The sequence below is a fragment of the Trachypithecus francoisi genome, unplaced genomic scaffold (genome assembly GCF_009764315.1).
Source record: "Trachypithecus francoisi isolate TF-2019V2 unplaced genomic scaffold, Tfra_2.0 Lachesis_group4, whole genome shotgun sequence".
Lineage (NCBI taxonomy): Eukaryota > Metazoa > Chordata > Mammalia > Primates > Cercopithecidae > Trachypithecus > Trachypithecus francoisi.
In genome coordinates this window covers 54,279,172-54,303,217 of record NW_022681469.1, presented here as the reverse complement: position 1 = coordinate 54,303,217, position 24,046 = coordinate 54,279,172, and the positions used below count along the sequence as shown (strand labels likewise).

The window sequence follows — 24,046 nt, the reverse complement described above, 5'->3', positions numbered from 1 at the left end:
GCTGAGATCTGGCCACTGCACTCCAGTCCGGGCTACAGAGCGAGACTCTGCCTCAAAAAAAAAAAAAAAAAAAAAAAACCAACAGGATAAGATTCCCCACAAAACTGACTGAAGGCCAGGCACAGTGGCTCATGCCTGTAATCCCAGTACTTTGGGAGGCTGAAGCAGGCAGATTGCCTGAGACCAGGAGTTTGAGACCAGCCTGACCAACATGGAGAAACCCCGTCTCTACAAAAATACAAAATTAGCCAGGCGTGGTGACACACGCCTGTAATCCTAGCTACTAGGGAGGCTGAGGCAGGAGAATTGCTTGAACCCAGGAGGCAGAGGTTGCAGTGAGCCAAGATCGCGCCATTGCACTCCAGCCTGGACAACAAGAGTGAGACTCCGTCTCAAAAAAAAAAAAAAAAAAAAAAACACCAAAAAAACTGACTAAAGTAGCCAGCTGGCATCGAACACAGTGGCAACCTTTGTACCCTGGATGCTAGCAGCAATGACAGCACCTGGTGACCAAATGAAGCACCCAGCCACAGAAGTAGGACTGCCAAGTGCCAGGAATTCCTTTTAAGTAGATTATGCATCTTATCTCCACTACATCTCAATTAAACTTCGGCTTCCTGGGGATGTTATTCCTAGCTTACAGTCTTTCCTGACCCTTTCTCCCACCCTATCTACTAAATCTGCCCAACACAAACAGTCCACCCAGAGGCACATCTAAATTTCAGGAGTTTGGGGGGATACAGGTACCCACAATATATGTTCACAAAGTTGAATGACAGTTGTATGTTACAACATATTCAAGTTTAATGCATTCAATCATGTCATCTAGATGCTCTTAAGATTGATTTGAAAATTATAATGCCTAAAAATATTTACATTAATAATTTTCCAGAGAGATGCCTGAAACAATGCACTCTGGAACTGACAAACCAATTTTTTAAATTAATTTTTATTTAAGACAGACTCTTGATCTGTCCCCCAGGCTGGAGGGCAGTGGCGCCATCTCAGCTCACTGCAACCTCCGCCTCCCAGGTTCAAATGATTCTCATGCCTCAGCCTCCCAAGTAGCTGGGACTATAGGCATGCACCATCAAGCCTCACTAATTTTTTGTATTTTAGTAGAGACAGGGTTTCACCATGTTGCTCAGGCTGGTCTCGAACTCCAGACCTCAGGCAATCCACCCGCTTCAGCCTCTGAAAGTGCTAGGATTACAGGCATGATCCACTGCGCCCGGCCGGATTATTAATTTTAAACTTACTAGCAAAGCTGTTTAACTAGAAAGATGTCTATGTGGAGTGTAATTCAAACATCAGTGACAAAACATCTACATATACATTTTGTAGGATTTATCTAGTGAGACTAAGAATTCAACATAAAGTATTACATATGCCCAAAATGTAAGTCAAGGTCTTTTCTCAAAGAGTATCCCTAAAAGTAGTTTCAGCCAGGCATGGTGGCTCACGTCTGTAATTCCAGCACTTTGGGAGCCCAAGTTGGGTGGATCACTTGAGGCCAGGAGTTCAAGACCAGCCTGGTCAACATGGAAAAACCCCATCTCTACGAAAAATACAAAAATTAACTGGGCATGGTGGCACATGCCTGTAATCTCAGCTACTCGGGAACATGGTGGAAAAAAAAAAATCAAGTTAGTCATTAAATTCTGAGAGTAACAAATGTAATTTGCATAAAATAAATTTTTTTTTTTTTTTTTTTTTTGAGACGGAGTCTCGCTCTGTCGCCCAGGCTGGAGTGCAGTGGCCGGATCTCAGCTCACTGCAAGCTCCACCTCCCAGGTTTACGCCATTCTCCTGCCTCAGCCTCCCGAGTAGCTGGGACTACAGGTGCCCGCCACCACGCCCGGCTAGTTTTTTGTATTTTTTAGTAGAGACGGGGTTTCACTGTGTTAGCCAGGATGGTCTCGATCTGCTGACCTCGTGATCCGCCCGTCTCGGCCTCCCAAAGTGCTGGGATTACAGGCTTGAGCCACCGCGCCCGGCCATAAAATAAATTTTTAAAACGGTCCCGCTATTTTGCAAACAGGTAGTTTACAAAAATAAAACATATCCAGTGTCAGTATCAGATACGAATTCAAGAAATACTGTATCAGTTGGGCATGGTGGCTCATGTCTGTAATCCCGGCACTCTGGGAGGTTAGGGTGAGAAGATCACTTGAGACCAGGAGTTTGAGACCAGCCTGGGCAACAGTGAGACCCTGTTTCTACAAAAAATAAAAAACTAGTCAGGTATGGTGGTGCATGCCTGTAGTCCCAGCTACTTGGGGGCCTGAGGTGGGAGGATCACTAGAGCCCAGAAAGTCAAGGCTGCAGAGTGAGACCCTGTCTTAAAAAAAGAAAAAGAAATGCTATAATGCTAACTGTTTAGACTGTAGGAAATATGACGTTCTCTCTCTCTACCATCTCCACAGCTTTTCTGTAAATTTATTGTTCTAAAAAAAAATTTAGGCCGGGCGCGGTGGCTCAAGCCTGTAATCCCAGCACTTTGGGAGGCCGAGACGGGCGGATCACAAGGTCAGGAGATCGAGACCATCCTGGCTAATACGGTGAAACCCCGTCTCTACTAAAGAATACAAAAAACTAGCCGGGCGACGAGGCGGGCGCCTGTAGTCCCAGCTACTTGGGAGGCGGAGGCAGGAGAATGGCGAAAACCCGGGAGGCGGAGCTTGCAGTGAGCTGAGATCCGGCCACCGCACTCCAGCCTGGGCGACAGAGCCAGACTCCGTCTCAAAAAAAAAAAAATTTAAAAATAATTAAAAATATGTTCCCTGGGCTGGGCACAGTGGCTCACGTCTGTAATTCCAGCACTTTGGGAGGCCAAGGCGGGCAGATCATGAGGTCAGGAGATCGAGACCATCCTGGCTATCACGGTGAAACCCTGTCTCTACTAAAAATACAAAAAAATTGGCCAGGTGTGGTGACAGGCGCCTGTAGTCCCAGCTACTTGGGAGGCTGACACAGGAGGAGAATGGCGTGAACCCGGAAGGAGGAGGTTGCAGTGACCCAAGATAGTGCCACTGCACTCCAGCCTGGGCAACAGAGCGAGACTCTGCCTCAAAAAAAAAAAAAAAAAGTTATCTGGAAAACCATTTAACTGATTCAAAAAACATTTACAACAATAATAGTCATTGCAGGCCGGACGCTGTCGCTTACACCTGTTTCCCAGCACTTTGGGAGGCCGAGACAGGCGGATCACAAGGTCAGGAGATCGAGACCATCCGGGCTAACACGGTGAAACCCCGACGCTACTAAAAATACAAAAAACTAGCCAGGCGTGGTGGCGGCGCCTGTAGTCCCAGCTGCTCGGGAGGCTGAGGCAGGAGAATGGCATGAACCCGGGAGGCAGAGCTTGCAGTGAGCCGAGATCGTACCATCGCACTCCAGCCTGAGTGACAGAGCGAGACTCCGTCTCAAAAAATAAAAAATAAAAAAAAATAGTCATTGCTGTTGCAAATCTGAAATGTCTGAATAAAACAGCTTCATAAAACAAGAGTGGAAAGGCAGTATTTCTAAATTAGCGTAAAATGTTATTTGTGAATTTAAAAATATTTGTAACTAACTTAAGAAATTAAATACCATAAGAAGACATTTGACTATTTCATGTATATCCATAAAGTTTACATGCTCAAATTGTCACAAAATTTAATCTTCTCACTGGGGAATGAGGAAACTCAGAATTAGGGCTGCCTTATACTGAGCTATATAAAGCATAATACAAACTATGAAAGGTTCCTTTGGAGACATACACAACAACAAATAAAGCACCCCAACCCAAACAAAGGAAAGAAAAAACCCTCTGAGCACTAACTATTCACACGAGTTGCACTATAGCACCAGAAGATAACATCAAGTTGCTCTACCTTCCTTCACCTTTGGTAGGTAGTCATGCTCTTAAAATTAAAGAAGGCTATGAGCTTAAAAATCTGGCAACTCCAAGTAATAATTTTTTTTAAATATTGCCTTATGTGAATATATGTAATAACTTTTTTCCTCTCTGCAAATAGAATACAAGACAATATTAAAAATCTGTGGGTCCAACTGGGCGCGGTGGCTCACGCCTATAATCCCAGCACTTTGGGAGGCCGAGGCTGGTGGATCACCTGAGGTCAGGAATTCAAGACTAGCCTGGCAAATGTGGTGAAACCCTGTCTCTACTAAAAATACAAAAATTAGCCAGGCATGGTGGCATGTGCCTGTAATCCCAGCTACTCGGGCCGCTGAGGCAGGAGAATCACTTGAACCCAGGACGCGGAGGTTGCAGTGAGCCAAGATAGCACCATTGCTCTCTAGCCTCACAGACAAGAGTGAAACTCCATCTCAAAAAAAAATGTGGGTCCCATTGCACCTATAATACAAACAGAGCAAGACAAAAATCTCTCTAATCCTTAGTTCCAACATAGAGAATACTACCCGCCTATACCAGATAATGAAATAATGATAAATTTATAAACTGTCAAGATTAGAAAAAGGATACTAATGCTAATATCTGAAGGCCATCAATGATAAACTAACAAACATAATAAATTTTTCTCAAATCTCATTCTCCTTAGACTTCTCTCCCCCAGCTGGTTCATCCTCTAACTTTCCTTCCTTTCCTTTGCCACAAAAATATATATATATTCTTTTCTTTTCTTTTTTTATTCTTTTTTTTTTTTGAGACAAAGTCTTACTCCGTCACCCAGCTGGAGTGCAGTGGCATGATCTCGGTGCACTTCAACCTCCACCTCCCAGATTCAAGTGACTCTTGTGCCTCAGTCTCCCGATCAGCTGGGATTACAGGCGTGCACCACCATGTCCAGCTAATTTTTGTATTTTTAATAGACATGGGGTTTTGCCATGTTGGCCAGGCTGGTCTCGAACTCCTGGCCTCAAGTGATCCACTCGCTTCGGCCTCCCAAAGTGCTGGGATTACAGGTGTGGACCACCATACGTGGCTCACAAAAGACATTTTCTAAATTTCAGACCAAGCCCTCTTCTCTCAACCACCCTCTTTCCTGAAGTAAGCTGACCTTACTGTCCTAATTGCTTTAAATGTCTCTTTGAAGTCCCAGCTTCCCACCTACCACCAGCTGTCTGTACCATACTTCCTTTGGGGTTCTAGTCACTTTAAACTTGGTGTGCCTAAAACAAAGTCTCCCTCATCTCCAAACAATTTCTCCCAACTTTCTTTCTTTTTTGAAATGGAGTCTCGCTCTGTCGCCTAGGCTGGAGTGCAGTGGCAAGATCTTGGCTCCCTGCAATGTCTACCTCCTGTGTTCAATTGATTCTCGTGTTTCAGCCTCCCAAGTAGCTGGGATTACGGCATGTGCTATCATGCCCAGTTAATTTTTGTATTTTTAGTAGAGACGGGGTTTCACCATGTTAGCCAGGCTGGTCTTGAACTCCTGACCTCAAGTGATCTGCGCACCTCGGCCTCCCAAAGCACGGGGATTACAGGCATGAGCCACTGCGCCCAGCCAGTTTCTCGCAACTTTCTTATTCTTCATTAAGTATAACAGTCTAAGTCAAAAAAAACCTTTAATTTTGTCATTTTGTATTGCTTTTCTCTTCATGTCCCATAATTAATTAGTCCTACTCCTGCTGATTCTTCTTTAAAAGAGCTTTTCCAAAATTTAAGAGCCTTAAAAAGGTTCAATGTCTTTGACCTAATATTTCCATTTGCAGGATTCCACCTGGTCTAAGAAAATCTGAAATGCATACGAAGATATTCACTGAAGTAATACCATGCCAGAAAACTGGAAACATCTGACTAGCAATAGGGAAATACTTAAGCAAATTAAATAAATTAGAATATTAGTCATTAATAATTAGTTATGGGCCTGGCGTGGTGGCTCATGCCTGTAATCCCAGCATTTTGGGAGGCCAAGGTAGGCGGATCACAAGGTCAGGAGATGGAGACCATCCTGGCTAACAAGGTGAAACCCCGTCTCTACTAAAAATACAAAAAACTAGCTGGGCGTGGTGGCGGCGCCTGTAGTCCCAGCTACTCGGGAGGCTGAGGCAGGAGAATGGCATGAACCCAGGGGGCAGAGCTCACAGTGAGCTGAGATCGCGCCACTGCACTGCAGCCTGAGCAAGAGAGCGAGACCCCGCCTCAAAATAATAATAATTATTATTATTAGTTATGAAGTTTTTAAAGACATGAAAAATGTTTATAACAAAATGTAAAATAAGGAAAGCAGGATACAAAATCATATGTAAGAGATGATAATATAAGTAACAAAAACACAGGAACAGAAAAAGACCAAAAGGAAATACACCAAAATATTAGCAATGTCCTATCTGTGCATATCGTGCTGGCTGGTGAGAATATGAGTCATTTTTATTGTCTTTTTATACTCCTATAGTTTCTAGATATGGCATATAATATTTTTAAAATCTGGAAAAAATTTATTTTTAAAAAAAGTGTTTCTAATTCAAGACTCTTCAAGGTCTCCCTAAATAAACTACAAATTCAATATTATCCCAACCCAATAGCAAAACAGTACTGAGATAGGGACTTGAAAATATCATCTTATTGAAAAAATATGCAAGAATGGTCCCCAAAAATATAAAATCAAGTGGATATGGGCGTATGAGAGAGCCCTTGCATTTCCAAAAACTAAAATGTAGTCAGGCCAAGCACACTGGCTCACACCTGTAATTCCAACACTTTGGGGAGCCAAGGTGGGAGGACAGCTTGAAGCCAGGAGTTCAAGACTAACCTGGGCAGCAAAGCGATACCCATCTGTATTTTAAAAAGAAAAGAAAATGTATTTAAAAATCACAGCAATTAAGGTAACCTGGAACTAGAGCAAGGACAGAGAAGTCAACACACTCAAGTACAGGTGGAAATACAATTGAGTTGGCACAACCAGATAAGCTATTTAGAAACAAATAAGCAAGCAACAAAAGCCTAACAACCACAAAACAGCCAATCTTTACTGAATATTTACCACAGGCCCACAATCCTTGGGACCAGATGCTTCCCTATTCAAGTTTTTTGGGTTTTCCAAAAATAATATGGCACCCATATCATGTATTATGCAGTATTCCAGAAAGGTATGGAGAAGCACACCATAGGTATTTTAAAACATGCAACTTATAGCTGGGCACAGTAGGGCAAACACCTGTAGTCCCAGCTACTCAGAAGGCTGATGAAGCAGGAGGATCATGTGAGCCCACAAATTTGAGTTTGAGTCCAGCCTGGGCAACATAATGAGAATTCATTTCTTTCTTTTTTTTTTTTTTTTTTTTTTTGAGACAGAGTCTCACTCTGTCGCCCAGCCTGGAGTGCAGTGGCACGATCTCAGCTCACTGCAAGCTCCACCTCCCGGGTTCACGTGATTCTCCTGCCTCAGCCTCCCGAGTAGCTGGGACTAGAGGTGCCCGCCACCACACCCAGCTAATTTTTTGTATTTTGTTTAGTAGAGACGGGGTTTCACAGTGTTAGCCAGGATGGTCTCAATCTCCTGATCTCATGATCCACCCGCCTCGACTTCCCAAAGTGCTGGGATTACAGGCATGAGCCACTGCGCCCAGCCAAGAATTCATTTCTTAAAACACACACACAAACACACATCCCTACAGCATTCCTCATCTGAGAATAAAGAGTTGTAGTTCGCCTCCCCACAACCCATCCCATCCCTGTCCATTGAAAACCTGTGCTGTAATCCCACTACTTCTTGACAACTCAGGATTTTTGCTCCAAATACCCCTTTTCTCACCCATATTTTCAACCTCTAACTTTCTACTAGCTCCTTGCCATCCTTTTTTTTCTTTTTTGGGGGGGCAGTGGAGACAGAGTCTCACTCTGTTGTCTAGGTTTGAGTGCAGCAGCACGATCTGGCTCACTGCAACCTCCACCTCTCAGGTTCTGGCGAATTATCCTTCCTCAGCCTCCAGAGTAGCTGGGATTACAGGGGTGGGTCACCACTCCTGGCTAATTTTTATATTTTTAGTAGAGATGGAGTTTCGCCATGTTGGCCACAGGCTGGTTTCGAACTCCTGACCTCAGGAGATCTACCCGCCTCAGCCTCCCAAAGTGCTAGGATTACAGTAGTGAGCCACCACGCCCAGCATCCCCCCTTTTTTTTTACAAAAAAAAATTAAAAGCACCTTTTCTCCTTCACACACACACACACACACACACACAAAAGCTTATTCAATAACTAATCTTAAGAGAAATAAACAAAAAAGGACCCTGCTCTGTCTTCCTATTCATTCATACAGCTGCAAGGTTGCTTTTATTTCAAAACACTGTGCTAAGATAGCTCCAGCTATAGTCTCTAATGATTTTCTAACTACCTGAAGCAAAGGCCAAGATTAAGGCTCATCTCACTTGAATTTTATCTGCTGACTAACACGGCTGACCATGCACTTCTTGAAATGCTATATTCCCTTGGTTTCTGTGAGACAACTTTCTCCTGGGTCTCCCATCTCTCTGGCTCCTCCTTTACCAACCCTATCTGTAGCCTTCTCTTCACGTGTTTATGCACCTTCATTCAGCCAGTTCCCTACCATCAGCTATACCTGACAACTCCCAGTATACATCCTCCTCAACAGAGCTCTTCCCAGTGCTCTAGCTACAAACACTGACCAAAGAGCTCTTAAAGGAGTTCATATGGAGACCTCAAAAAGTCTGGCGAGGCTGGGCACGGTGGCTCATGCCCACAATCCCAGCACTTTGGGGGGCAGAGGATGGCGGATCACCTGAGGCCAGGAGTTCGGGACCAGTCGGGCCAACGTGGTGAAACCCATTTCAACTAAAAAAAAATATATACAAAAATTAGCCAACCGTGGTGGTGGCACTATAATTCCAGCTACTCAGGAGGCTGAGGTGGGAGAATTGCTTGAACTTGGGAGGCGGAGGCTGCAGTGAGAGCTGAGATCGCGCCACTACACTCCAGCCTGAGCAAAAGAGCAAGACCCCGTATCAAAAAAAAAAAAAAAAAAGAAAAGGCTGGCCAAAGTCACCAATAATTTTTTTGAAACATGCTCTGCATTCCCTATTGAGAAGAATGGCAACACCACCCATAAATTTAGCTAATTCAGAAACACGGAATTCATCCTAGAACCCTCCCACTCTTCTCTCACATTAAACTGGACACTAAGTCTAGTGGATTCTAGCCCCTTAATACACACCAGTCTCCTGAAGTCTCATGCAATAGCCTCCCGACGGAGCACCTGGCCTCTAAGCAATTCTCCACACAATAGCTAAAGGAATCTTTCTAAAAACCTGAGTGTGTGCCCCTTAGCAGCTTCCCAGTCCTTTGACTTCCTCAGAGCCCTACTAATTGCTTACCACACCCTGCACTCCAGCCTTACTAACCTGCTTGACATTCCAAGACTACACGCCATTTTAAACTCCACATGTTAACACCAACTGCAGTGTTTCTTCTGCATGGAAGGTCCTTGCCCTGCCCCCTTATTTTACTTGGCAAATTATTATTGGTTCTTCCAGAACCAGTTTAGAATGCCCTCCTGATTTCCAGTTTACTTTTAGATTACAAAATGATACCCATAATGATTAGAAAGATACACAACTTATACATACATCTGAAAAAGAAATCATCTGAAAATCTAGAACTTTTTATATATCATAAGAAAAACTTGCAACACAGTATTTTTTTTAAAGGGTAGGGGGCAAAAGACTTAAAAAGGCACTTCACAAAATAGGAAACTCAAATGACCAAGAAACATATAAAAAGATGTTGGCCGGGCCCGGTGGCTCATGCCTGTAATTCCAGCACTTTGGGAGGCCAAGGCGGGCAGATCACGAGGTCAAGAGATCAAGACCATCCTGGCCAACATGGTGAAACCCCATCTGTACTAAAAATACAAAAATTAGCTGGGCGCAGTGGCACACACCTGTAGTCCCAGCTACTCGGGAGGCTGAGGCAGAAGAATTGCTTGTATCCAGGAGATGGAGGTGGCAGTGAGTTGACATCATGACACTGCATTCCAGCCTGGCGACAGAGCAAGACTCCGTCTCAAAAAAATAAAAAAAAAGATGTTTAACATCATAACTCAGGAAAATGCAACTGAAAACCATAATGAAATATCAATACACACCCATAATAGGTAAAATTTATTAAAATGACACTGCCAAGTGTGGGCAACAATGTGAAGCAACTGTAAGTGTCTTTACACTTGTGGGACTGTAAAGTAGTTCAATCAAAACTACATCTTTGAGCCTGGGCAACATAGGGAGATCCCATCTCTACAAAAAATGTTAAAATCAGCTGGGCGTGGTGGTGCTAGCCTGTAGTCCCAGCTACTCACAGTCCCAGCTACTCAGGAGCCTGAGGCAGGAGGATCATTTGAGGCCAGGAATTTGAGGTGGCAGTGAGCTATGATCAGGCCACTGCCAGCCAACAAAGCAAAACCCAGTCTCTAAAAATATATACAGTCAGCCCTCTGAAACTGTGGATTCTGTATCCATAGGTTCAACCAATCATGGATCAAAAACAATCAAAAGCAAATAAATAATAACGATAAAATTAAAACTACAAATTTTTAAAAACACCGTGTAACAACTATTGACATGGTATTTACATTGTATAATGTATTATTAGTAATTTAGAGATAATTTAAAGTATACAGAAGGATGTGTGAAGGTTACAAGGGACTTGAGTATCCTCAGATTTTGTTATCTGAGGGTGTCCCGGAACCAATCCTCCAAGGATACTGAGGGATGACTGTATATTCTATATGATTTCATTTATATGAAATTCAAGAACAGACAAAACTAAGCAATAATGATAGATATCAGAAAAGTTGTTGCTTCTAGGTGGTACAGACTCGGGGGAGGCATGAGAAAACTTATGGAGCATTGAAAGGGTTTTATATACTGATCTACGTGGTGGTTACAGGGGTATAAAGAAATGTAAAAAAAAATCATCAAACTGTACAACTAAGATGAATGCACTGGGCCGGGTGCGGTGGCTCACGCCTGTAATCCCAGCACTTTGGGAGGCCGAGGCAGGTGGATCATGAGGTCAGGAGATCGAGACCAGCATGGCCAACATGGTGAAACCTTGTCTCTACTAAAACTACAAAAATTAGCTGGGAAGTGGTGGCACAAGCCTGTACTCCCAGCTACTCAGAAGGCTGAGGCAGGAGAATGGCTTGAACCAGGGAAGCGGAGGTTGCAGTGAGCCAAGATCGTGCCACTGCACTCCAGCCTAGTGACAGAGCAAGACTCTGTCTCAAAAAACAAACAAACAAACAAACAAAAAATGAGTGCACTGCCAGGCATGGTGGTAGGCACTTGTAGTCCCAGCTACTTGGGAGGCTGAGGTGGGGAATCACCCAAACCCAAGAGGGTGAAGGCAGTCTAGGCAACAAAGTAAGACCCTATCTCTAAAAAACAAAATTAAAATTAAAAATGATGTTTTTTCCTTAAAATGGAGTTTCACTGCATCGCCCAAGCTGGCATTCAGTGGCGCAATCTCAGCTCACAGCAACCTCCACTCCCTGTGTTCAAGCAATTCTCCCACCTCAGACTCTCGAATAGCTGGGACTACAGGCACATGCCACCACTCCCAGCTAATTTTTGTTATTTTTAGTAGAGATGGGGTTTCATCATGTTGACCAGGCTGGTCTCAAACTCCTGACCTCAAGTCCTCACTGATCTTTAAAAGATCAATGCACTTTACATACATGAATACACATGCATGTTAGGACTCAATTTTTTAAAAATGAACAAAACCATGTACAAATAAAAGAATAACATACCAAAACAATTAATACCCTAAATTAACATGCTAAAAAAATTTTTTTTCTTTTTTTTGAGACAGACTCTCGTTCTATTGCCCAGGCTGGAGAGCAGTGGCACGATCTCGGCTCACCGCAAGCTCCACCTCCCAGGTTCAAGCGATTCTCCCGGCTCAGCCTCCTGCGTAGCTGGGATTACAGGCACATGTCACCAGACATGGCTAATTTTTGTATTTTTAGAAGAGATGGGGTTTCGCCATGTTGGCCAGGATGGTCTCAATCTCCTGACCTCGTGATCCACAAGCTTCAGCCTCCCAAAGTGCTGGGATTACAGGCGTGAACCACCGTGCCTGGCCACTAAAAAAATTTTTTTTTTTTTTTTTTTTTTTTTTTTGAGACGGAGTCTTGCTCTGCCGCCCAGGCTGGAGTGCAGTGGCCGGATCTCAGCTCACTGCAAGCTCCGCCTCCCGGGTTCACGCCATTCTCCTGTCTCAGCCTCCCGAGTAGCTGGGACTACAGGAGCCCGCCTCGTCGCCCGGCTAGTTTTTTGTATTTTTTAGTAGAGACGGGGTTTCACCATATTAGCCAGGATGATCTTGATCTCCTGACCTCGTGATCCGCCCGTCTCAGCCTCCCAAAGTGCTGGGATTACAGGCTTGAGCCACCGCGCCCGGCCTAAAGAATTTTTAAATTAAAAATAATTAGTAGAGCCACAGCTGACGCTTACTTCTTAAATCTTCTGTATTATACTGAATTCTGTACTGAATTTTGTACCGTAACCATATTACTTTTATTACTTTAAAAAAAATTAAAAAATAAAGCTGGGCCGGGTGCAGTAGCTCATGACTGTAATCCCAGCATTTTGGGAGGCTCAGGCAGGTAGATCACTTGAGGCTTAGGCCAGGAGTTGCTGACCAGGCTCTACTAAAAATACAAAGAAAATAAGCTGGGCATGGTGGCGCATGCCTGTAAACCCAGTTACTCGGGAGGATGAGGCATGAGGAGCACCTGAACCCCGGAGGCGGGGGTTACAGTGAACTAAGATCATGCCACTGCATTCCTGCCTGGGTGACAGAGCCTGACCGTCTCAAGAAGAAAAAAAAAAAAAGTTATTTCATTAAAATGACAATGTTAAAATGAAATCTGGCCAGGTGCAGTGGCTCAAGCCTGTAATTCCAGTGCTTTGGGAGGCCATGGCAGGTGGATCATAAGGTCAGGAGTTCAAGACCTGCCTGACCAATACGGTGAAACTCTGTCTCTATTAAAAATACAAAAAATTAGCCAGAAATGGGGGCAGGCGCTTGTAATTCCAGCTACTCACGAGATTGAGGCAGGAGAATCACTTGAACCCAGGAGGCAGAGGTTGCAGTGAGCTGAGATCAGGCCACTGCACTCCGGCCTGGGCAACAGAGCAAGACTCCATCTCAAATTAAAAAAAAAAGAAATCTAAGCACTACTGTACCTCATCACATTGGCCTGCAATGGTCTTTTCACAATGCAATCTCTTCTACTTTAATTATCTTACTCTTTTAGCATCCAACACACACCCTGGCACTAGCTATCTGCAGAACTAGGTATCTGCTTCGTGTCCATTTACTGTATTCTATTGTAGAGGTGGTAAGCAAAAATGTTTGTTGAATAAACAAATGTGTAAAAAAAAAAAAGAAATGAGGGCCGGGCGCCGTGGCTCACGCCTGTAATCCCAGCACTTTGGGAGGCGGGCAGATTACGAGGCCAGGAGATTGAGACCATCCTGGCTAATACGGTGAAACCCCGTCTCTACTAAAAATACAAAAAATTAGCCAGGCATGGTGGCAGGCACCTGTAGTCCCAGCTACTCAGGAGGCTGAGGCAGAAGAACGGCGTGAACCCAGGAGGCGGAGCTTGCAGCGAGCTGAGATCGCGCCACTACACTCCAGCCTGGATGACGGAGCGAGTCTCCATCTCAAAAAAAAAAAAGAAAGAAAGAAATGAAAATTAGGCAATCCATGAGAAGTATTCCAAAGTCATGGGCTTATGAGCTTGAATTTATACTACAGAGAAGGGTTGAGGCTTACTGAATGAGGATATAAAGTTGTATCACTACATTCCAAAATTGTCTCACCAGGCTAGGCGCAGTGGCTCACGCCTGTAATTCCAGCACTTTCGGAGGATGAGGCGGGCGGATCATTTGAGGCCAGCAGTTCATAATCAGCCTGGCCAACATGGTGAAACCCCATCTCTACTAAAAATACAAAAATTAGCCAGGTGTGGTGGCACATGCCTGTAGTCCCAGCTACTTGGGAAGCTGAGCCAGGAGAATCGCTTGAACCTGGGAGGCGGTGGCTGCAGTGAGATGTGATCACACCACTGCACTCCAACCTGGGTGACACAGCAAGATTCCATCTCAAAAAAAACTAGAAGCAAAGTATACCCCAGATATCATTTAGCCTGTGAATAAACTGTTAATCCACACAATGGAATCCTTGTTACCAATAAAAAGGAAAGCACAGCCAGGAGCGGTGGCTCATGCTTGTAATCCCAGCACTATGGGAGGCCGAGGTCGGTGGATCACCTGAGGTCAGGAGTTCGAGACCAGCCTGGCCAACATGGAGAAACCCCGTCTCTACTAAAAATACAAAATTAGCCAGGCATGGTGGCACATGCCTGTAATCCCAGCTACTCAGGAGGCTGAGGCAGAAGAATCACTTAAACCCGGCAGGCAGAAGTTGCAGTGAACCAAGATTGTGCCATTGCACTCCAGGCTGGGCAACAAGAGCAAAACTCCATCTCAAAAAAAAAAAAAAAGGAATGCACTACCAACACAGGCAACAACATGGATGAATCTCAAGGGCATTACGCTGAGTGAAAAAAGGCAAATCACAAAAGGTGACATACTGCATAATTCCATTTATATAACATTCTCAAAGTGGCAACTTCAAGTGATAGAAAACAGATCAGTATTTGTCAGGCTTAGATTTGAAGAGAGAGAGTGTGACTGTTCTTTGTGGTAATGAAATAGTTTGGCATCCTGACTGTGGTGATTATTCTAATCTACACAAATGATACAATTTGTTAGAAGTACACACACAAAGAGTGCATGTAAAACTGGTAAAATCCAAGTAAAATCTTTCTTGAATTAATAACATTGTGTCAATGTCAATTTATTGGTTTCAACAATGTTCTATGGTTAAGATATCAACCTGGGGGAAGTTGAATAAAGAGTACACAAAGAACTCTGTACCACTTTTGCAAGGTCTTGTGAGTCTGAAATTACTTTAAAATTAAATGTTTTAATAAAAATTTTACAAGAAGAAAACAGAATTTTTTTTTTTTTTTTTTTTGAGACAGAGTCTTGCTCTGTCACCCAGGCTGGAGTGCGGTGGCACGATCTCGGCTCACCGCAACCTCCATCTCCCAGGTTCAAGCGCTTCCTCTGCCTCAGCCTCCCGAGTAGCTGGAACTGTAGAAGCACGCTACCATGCCCAGCTAATTTTTGTATTTTTAGTAGAGACAGGGTTTCACCATATTGGCCAGGCTAGTCTTGAACTCCTGATCTCATGATCTGCTCACCTTGGCCTCCCAAAGTGCTCGGATTACAGGTGTGAGCCACCACGTCTGGCCAGAAAGAGAAAAATTCTAAGGAGCAATAGATGAATGGATAAAATGTGGCATATCAACACTACTATTGAGCAATATAAAGGATCTAAGTACCAATACATGCCATAACATGGATGAACCTAGAAAACATTGTTCTAAGGAAACCAGACACAAAGCCACATACTGTATATTCCATCTACATGAAATGTTCAGAATAAGCAGATTCACAGAGACTTAGAACGTAAATTAGTTGTTGCCAACGCAGGGGGAAGGGGAATGGAGAATAACTGGGAAATAAATATGGAGTTTCTTTCTGGGGAAGTGAAAATGTTATAGAATTAGATAACGGCTGCACAATTCAATGAATAGACTAAAAATCTGTAAATGGCCTACTTTAAAAGGTAAATTTTATGGTATGTGAACTATATCCCAATAAAAGAGTTATAAAAAAATAAATGAGAGAGATCTTTTAAAAATTGTACCTACATATAAACATACCCTAAGGCAAAAATTTATCCCAAGCTATGTGATGTAGCTAATTCCTAAGATTTGTGATTAAACAGCACTACAGTCTTTCCATGCTGCGTGTTACTCACAAAGCAGCACAATTAATAATTAGCAAACCAAATCCACAGGACAATCTAACAGGATTATAATTTTGACCCACTAAATAATCTTAATCTTATTCCTGACAACAACAATTTCCAGTGTACCATAAAAGTAGCCTCTAGGAACTGGCTCAATTCATAAAAGCTCACAGATTTGAACTGAACTAAAATTAAATTAAAAGCCAGCTTGCATATACAAAAGTAGATAATGACAAAAGTAAATCATATTACACCAAGCCAGACCCACTGTCACATAATTCAAGTTTGCCAATCATCATATTAATAGTTTAAAATTATATCTATTACTCCTTTTCCTCCTCTCGAAAATTAATCAAAAAGCAAAAATAGTGCTTCAGGAAACCTGAATTCTGATCCAAACGAAGCTACTGTTGTGGGCTTAACCTGTCAGAGCTATCTGTAAAATGCAGGGTACCCTGAAAATACTAGTCTCCGGGAGATTCTTTTACCACTTCTCAGGTGCCAATCCTTGCACACTCAACCACGTCACCTGGTTTCCCACGCACTACTGCAGGCCAGGTCTATTTCCACTACTACCCCCTTCCCCACAATCTATTCTCCATATAGCAGTCTTTTGGTTTGTTTTGTTTTTGGAGATGGAGTCTCCCTCTGTTGCCCAAGCTGGAGTGCAGTGGTGCAATCTCAGCTCACTCCAAGCTCTGCCTTCCAGGTTCACGGCATTCTCTCACCTCAGCCTCCCGAGTAGCTGGGACTACAGGCGCCCGCCACCACGCCGGGCTATTTTTGTTTTTGTATTTTTAGTAAATGGGGTGTTAGCCAGGATGGCCTCGATCTCCTGACCTTGTGATCTGCCTGCCTCGGCCTCCCAAAGTTATGGGATTACAGGAATGAGCCACAGCGCCCGGACAGCAGCCCTCTTTTTAAACAGGAATCAGAACCTGTCCCTTCCACATGTAAGCCTCCTGGCCTACGAGGGCAGATACGCTCTGACTCCGGCCTCCCATCAACCTTTCCGGGCCACTCCGGCCACCCTGACTTTTGGGTTCCTCGAATACTCCCAGCCCACTCCTCCCCAGGGCCTCTGCCACACTGGATCTCCCCCTCATTCTTGATCCCGCTCAAATGTCACTTCTCAGAGAGTGGAGTGTGGACTCTGGTCCTGGGCTGCCTTGATTCAACAGATGGGCATGTTATTTACTCTTGCTGTGTCCCTGTTTCCTCATCTGTAAAATGTCAGTAATAACGGTGCCTACCTCTTAGGGTTGTCACAAGGTACATGTAAAGCAATCAACAGAGTGACTGGCACAGTGTTCAAATGTCATCTATCATTATTACTTAAGATGCCCCCTCTTCCTATCCCTTAGCCCTATCTGAAATTATCTTCTGTCATCCTCTTTGTGGTTTTCCCTAGACCTCTCAGGGTTAGCTTTGCAAGCTTTGTCTTGTGCAAAACTCTATCACCTGCGTGGCGCGGTGGCTCACGCCTGTAATCCCACCACTTTGGGAGGCCGAGGCAGGCGGATCATGAGGTCAGGAGATCGAGACCATCCTGGCTAATACGGTAAAACCCCATCTCTACTAAAAATACAAAATATTAGCCAGACGTGGTGGCGGGCGCCTGTATTCCCAGCTACTCGGGAGGCTGAGGCAGGAGAATGGGCTTGAACCCAGAAGGTGGAGGTTGCAGTGAGCCGAGATCGCGCCACTACACTCCAGCCTGGGCAACAGAGACTCGGTCTCAAAAAAAAAAAAAAAATCTCTATCACCATCTCCAAAGAAAGATGTAAATACCTATTTAATACATGAATAAATAAATAACATCAAACATTTCTTTTAAATAATGTCTTGATTCAGGCCGGGCGCGGTGGCTCACGCCTGTAATCCCAGCTCTGTGAGAGGGCAAGGCAGGCGGATCACTTGAGGTCAACAGTTGCAGACCAGCCTGGCCAACATGGTGAAACCCCGTCTCTACTAAAAAATACAAAAAAAATTAGCTAGGCTGGGGGGCGGGTGCCTGTAATCCCAGCTACTCGGGAGGCTAAGGCAGAAGAATCCCTTGAACCCGGGAGGCGGAGGTTGCAGTGAGCCAAGATTCGGCCATTGCACTCCAGCCTGAGCGACAACAGCGAAACTCTGCCTCAAAAAAATAATTACACAAAATAATGTATTGATTCAAAGAGTTAAGTGAAAAATGGCATTGCCTCAATCAGTTATATAACTGGGCTGATCCCATTACCTTACAGACTAGAGTCCGTTCATCGTTAGCTGGTGTGTTATTTTCCCCCTCAAATTCTATCACATATACACAATACACAGTGGGAGAAACTCGCAGATTAATCTGTAAGAGTATAAGCTGAGTACTGTGGCTATTCACTAAGTCTTCATAAACTTACCACATAAATCCAAACTGCGGCCCACCAAAAAGCCCTGGACCACTAGAAAAATCATACCTTAATATATGCAAATACAAGACACATACTGACTTAATTAGAACTGTTTTTCTACATGTACGTATAGGTAACATGCACACATACGTGTCTGTTTGTATACACATGCACACATAGCCATCTCCGACACTGGGGTCATACTTTTTCCACTTCTTTTTATGTTTCTGAATATAACAGACTACGTGGAATTAAATCAATGCTTTGAATTGAGAGCTGTGATTAAAACCCAGTACTTATTCAGAATCCTGAACATTACAGTTCTCCTTACCACTGGGTAAACTTCCATGGTTCACCAAAGGAAATCTCAAATCTAAGGTTGTAATTCACTTGAAAGCTAGCACTAATTTTTTTAAACGCATCTAAAGCTACCAAAAATCCAGTCCATTTTAACATCTTATGAATTCAATATCAAATTTTTACCCACCAATTAGTTCTTCAAGTCTTTAGTAAGTGTTTCCCCTTACTCTAATTTTTTTTGTTTTTTTGTTTTCTTTCGAAAGTTATTTTTAAGTCACTATCCACATTCTGTGAAACTATGAAGGACCAAGGCCAACGAGAAGAGGAAAAAAGTCTGAGCGAGGTGCGAGGTACCCCTCAAAGGAAACAACCAAAAGTGTTTCTGGATTTTATTAAAGATGATGCTGGACTCTCGTTCCCCATAGTACCAAAGATGTCACACGGAGTATTATTGCTCAAAAGAGAGAAGCAATTAAGCTAGAGGAAGAGATAACGATGTTGAACGCTGGTAAATCAAAAAATAAGGAGAGAGGAGTGGAAAACGAGAAGACGCGGCGGCGCTGTGCTATCTCGGAGCAGCTCTCCAGGAAAGGGTTCTCGGGCAGCGGCCCCCCGGCTCGGGTGAGCGGCCAGACTGGAGGTGGCCAGCGCGGGCGCGTTTTCCACTCCGCCCGGCTCGGGCGCACACGCCCACCGCCCCGCGCAGCCCGCGACCCCGGCGCCCGCAGCGCACCGAAGTCACTCTCGACCCGAGCGGAAAGTTTCGAATCCAAACCCGAGAGCCGAAACGCACAGGTCTCGGGGCTGAACTCGCGCCAGGAACACGCCCGAGGCGAACCACTTGACAACCAGCTCCGGTTCTCAGCAGAAAGGCCGACAGGCGGGGGCCGGGGAGAAAGGGGAGGCGAGACACACGCCCTCGCGCACACTCGGCCCCTCCGACTCCTCGGCCCGCGGGCTCAGGTGGGAGCAGCGCAGCCGCCGCAGTCCTGCACCGGCCGCGCCGGAGCCCCTCCCGGAAAGGGCCGCGACCCCCGGGTCAGCTCGCGCGCAGGGGACGGGTGCGCACGCCTCGCCCGGCGCCTTCTCGCCGGCCTCCCGCCCGCAGGCCGGTGGCGACCCGGGGAGGGAGGGCGCGGAGTCGAGGCTCCGTGATGCTCGGGAACCGGCCGCGGCCCGCGCGCCCCTCCCCCGCCACCGCCCCTCCCCCCGGGCCGCCCGCGGGGCGCAGGAGCCGAGCGCCGGCGTCCCGGGGGACCAGCCCGCCCGCCGGCCGGAGGACCTGGACAACTTTCCCCTGCGCGGCCGCGGGCGCCCCCGACGGGGCGGGGGTGGGGAACGGGGACAGGCGCAGCGTGGACTCACTTTTTCGGATGTTTCTCTCTTTTCGGCCTCCGCTTTCGGGCCTGAATGGCCAGCACTGGGGGAAGAGAAGACACACATTAACGGTCGGGCCGCCCGCCTGGGCCGGCCGTGTGGCGGGTAGAGGGCGCGCCGCGGACCACTCACCTTTCCGGGAGCTCATTCCGACGCGGCGGAAGCGGGGCGGGGGGCTTCGCGGCGGCTGCGGCGGCGGCGGCGACGCGGGCGCCCAGACGAGCCGGGCTGCAGCCTCCACTAGCTCCGCCGGCCGGGAGGAGGCGGGAACCGCGCCTGCGCCGCCACCGCCGCCGCTCCACCAGGAACCCATCAAGACCCGCCCCTGGCCGGCCCCGCCCCCGCCCCGCCCCCACCCGCCGGCCCCGGGGGTCGGGACCCCAGAGTCGCGCGCCCCGCTCCCCCGCCCCTCCCACCTGTGCAGGGGTGGTCGCCGCCTAAGGCCGTGCTGGCCCTCGGCCTCCCCCACCCCAGCCCGCGGCCCGGGCCTCCGCCTCCTGCGCTCCTGCGGCTGGCCCAGGCCGTTCGCCTATTCTGGGCACCGGACCCGCGGGACCCTCCCTCCCCGCCGCGGCCTCTCCCCTCCGCACCCCGGCCGGTCGCGCAGCCCGCCGCTCCATGCGCCCTTCCTTGGCCGGCGCCTCCGCGGGTCTCGCACCACCTCTCTTCCCGCGGCCTCTTCTCTCCCTTTGCTCCTCTACATCCTTGCATCCCCATGAGCGCCGCTTCCTCCTCTCCGGCGGGCGTGGAAAGGGCACACGACCAAAAGCTGGGAAACCTGGGTCCGCGATTAGCGGTATGACCTTGGAGAAGTCATTTTCTCTCCCACCTCTACGTGCCCTCCAGGATTGCATGAGTTTAATGAAAGAAAAGATACAGATAGCATTCAAAGTACGACAAAGGTTTTGCACATGAATTGAAACCCGATTCCGTAAACACCATGTGTATAACAATTCAACAATCACACCAAGTAGTTATTTTCTGCATCCTGCAATGAGCAAACTGAGTCCCAACGAGGTTAAACAGTTTAACCAGCCAGGATCGAAATTCAGGCCTGGCTGGCTGTCGACAAACTCCACCTTATCAGGCTGCCTACAAAAGATGTGAATCAAGTTGATAGTGGCACAAAAAGATAACTACAATGTTCCCTTATTTATGTAAATAATTACAATAGTTTTTGAAAGATAAGCATCCTGACCATTAATTCCCTCCTTGGTCACACAACTGTATCTTCAACTGACAAGGTGGCTTACTCTAAGGATGGTAAAACAGTACAGGAAAACCTGCTTGGATTTTGAAGAGCCTTTAACTTTTTGTATTCAAAAATATCAAACCTTTATAGAAAAGTTACAAGGAAAATATAATTCACAGCCAAATTAACCCATATTCACCAATTTTTAACATTCTGCCACATTTGCTATGTGTCTGTGTGTATGGTTTATTTTGCTGAATCATTTGAGTTTTTGTAGACACTATTACCCTTTATCCCTAAATATTTCAGTAAATATCTACTAAGAACAAAGATAATCTCCCACATAATCAGAATTCCATGATCATTCCAAGAAACTTTCATGCTAATACAATGTAATCATTTGTAACATACAGGCCATATATATTCAATTTTGCAAAATATCTAAGTAATATCCCTTGTAGCTGATTTTCTTTTTTTCCCAATTAGTCTACCATTAAGGATCATCTGTTGCGTTTAATTGTCATGTCTTTTTAAACACTTTTAGAATCATTCTTGGTTTTGGTTTTCTTTCTATTTATTTATTTATTTAGAAATGGAGTCTCACTCCGTCACCCAGGCTGGAGTGCAGTGGCGGAATCTCAGCTCACTGCAACCTCAGCCTCCCAGGTCCAAGGGATTCTCCTGCCTCAGCCTACCAAGTAGCTGGGATTACAGGCATACAGCACCACATCTAGTTAATTTTTGTATTTTCTTTTTTTAGTAGAGACAGGGTTTCACTCTATTGGCCAGGCTGGTCTCAAACTCCTGAGCTCAGGTCATTCACCCACCTCAGCCTCCCAAAGTGCTAGGATTACAGGCCTGAGCTTTGACACCCAGCCCTTTTTTTGTGTTGTTTTGTTTTCTTGCTTATAACATTGACTTTTTTGAGGAATCCGATTCCACCATTTTGCAGAATGTTCCTTGTTTTGGATTTGTCTGTTTCCCTGTGATTAGATTCAAATTAAATAATTTTGTTAGGGATACTATAGATGATGTTGTATTCATCTTAGTCCTTCAAAATATGATGTCAGTTTGTTCCATTACTGGTGATGTTACGGTTAATTATTTCTCCAAGATACAGGTAACTTTTCCCTCTGTATTTAAGAAGTCTGTGTAAAAAATGAGCAAAGGATTTGAATGGACATTTCTCCAAAGACATACAAATGACCAAACTAGCATGTGAAAAGAGAATCAACATCATTAGTTGTCAGGAAAATACAAAGCAAAACCATAATGAGTTACTAGTTCCCACCTACTAGGATGACTATAACATTTATTTATTTATTTATTTATTTATTTATTTAGAGACAGAGTTTTGCTCTTGTTGCCCAGGCTGGAGTGCAATGGCACCATCTTGGCTCACCACAACCTCTGCCTCCCAGGTTCAAGCGATTCTCCTGCCTCAGCCTTCCGAGTAGCTGGGATTACAGGCATGCGCTACCATGCCTGGCTAATTTTGTATTTTTAGTAGAGATGGGGTTTCTCCATGTTGGTCAGGCTGGTATTAAACTCCCGACCTCAGGTGATCCACCTTCCTCAGCCTTCCAAAGTGCTGGGATTACAGGTGTGAGCCTCTGCGCCCGGCTAAAAAAATTTTTAGTGGAAAATAAGGCCAGCCGTGATGTCTCACAAGTGTAATCTCAGCATTTTGGGAGGCTGAGGCTGGAGGATCATCTGAGTCCAGGAGTTGGTGGCTGCAGTGAGCTATGATCACACCACTGCACTCCAGACTAGGCAATAAGTGAGACCCCATCTCAAAAAATAATGTTAATGGAAAAAAAGTGTTAGTGGGGATTTTGGAACCCTCATATGTTGGAAACATTGAAACCCTCCTACATTTCTGGTGGGAAAGTAAAATGGTGCAGTTATTATGGAAACAGTCTGTTGGCTTCTCAGAAAACTAATTATAGAATTAACAGCAATTCCACTCCTAGGTATATATGCACAAAGACTGAAAACAGATACTCAAACAAATCTTTGTACATGAGTGTTCATAGCAGCACTATCACAACAGCTAAAAGGTGGAAACAACCTAAATGGTCATCCATAGATGAATGGATAAACAAATTGTGGTATATACATGCACTGAAATATTTTTTGGCCTTAAAATTATTTAGTACTGACACATGCTACAATGTGGATGAACATCAAAAACATTATGCTAAATAAAAGCAGCCAGACACAAAATGTCACATATTGTATGATTCCATTTATATGAGATACCCAGAATAGGCAAATCTACAGAAAGCAGATTGGTGGTTGCCAAGAGTTGGGGGGTGGGAGAAGGCGGGCGCAACTGCTTGATGGGTACCAAGTTTTATTTTGGTGTGATGAAAATGTTTTGGTGCTAGATAGAGGTGGTGGTGGCACAACATTGCTAATGTACTAAAAGCCACTGAATTGTTCTCTCTAAAGTGGTTTCTTTCATCTAAGGTGAATTTCACTTCAAAACAAAACAACAAAGTTACTTCTGTGGGGTGATACTTTGAAACTGTGTGAATATCTCTTTCCTGACAATATCTCAATGGGTTGGCATTCATTGATGATTCTTGCCTAAATCAACTATTACCACACTGGTTGTAGAACAGTGATTTTATAATCCTATCATTCCATCTATGTTAAGTGACACATTCTTTTTTTTTTTTTTTCCAGATGGGGGTCTTGCTCTGTTGCCCAGGCTGGAGTGCAGTGGTGTGATCTCAACTCACTGTAACCTCCACCTTCCGGGTTCGAGTGATTTTCCCACCTCAGCCTCCCAAGTAGCTGGGACTACAGACGCACGCCATTTGTGTTTTTAGTAGACACGGGTTTTCACAGTGTTGGCCAGGCTGGTCTCAAACTCTTGGCCTCAAGTGATCCACCTGCCTCTGCCTCCC

General features: G+C 45.2%; 1 protein-coding gene across 14 annotated transcripts in view; it reads right to left on the bottom strand.

Moving 5' to 3' along the window:
- SRPK2 (SRSF protein kinase 2) overlaps nucleotides 1-24,046 on the bottom strand; it is a 290,037-nt gene that overhangs the window by 259,685 nt on the left and 6,306 nt on the right. For 5 of the 14 annotated variants that reach the window (XM_033193833.1, XM_033193838.1, XM_033193836.1 and 2 more), the window contains exons 1-2: nucleotides 20,530-20,680; nucleotides 19,928-19,982 (exon numbers count right to left, since the gene is read on the bottom strand). The exons of 3 other annotated variants lie outside the window; for them this stretch is intronic. In XM_033193833.1, coding sequence (XP_033049724.1) covers nucleotides 19,928-19,982; nucleotides 20,530-20,559 — 85 coding nt within the window. In that variant the 5' untranslated portion in view covers nucleotides 20,560-20,680. Of the gene's footprint in view, nucleotides 1-19,927; nucleotides 19,983-20,071; nucleotides 20,238-20,529; nucleotides 20,681-24,046 lie in introns of those variants that run through there. 6 more of the 14 variants (XM_033193837.1, XM_033193840.1, XM_033193849.1 and 3 more) reach the window with 4 other exon arrangements.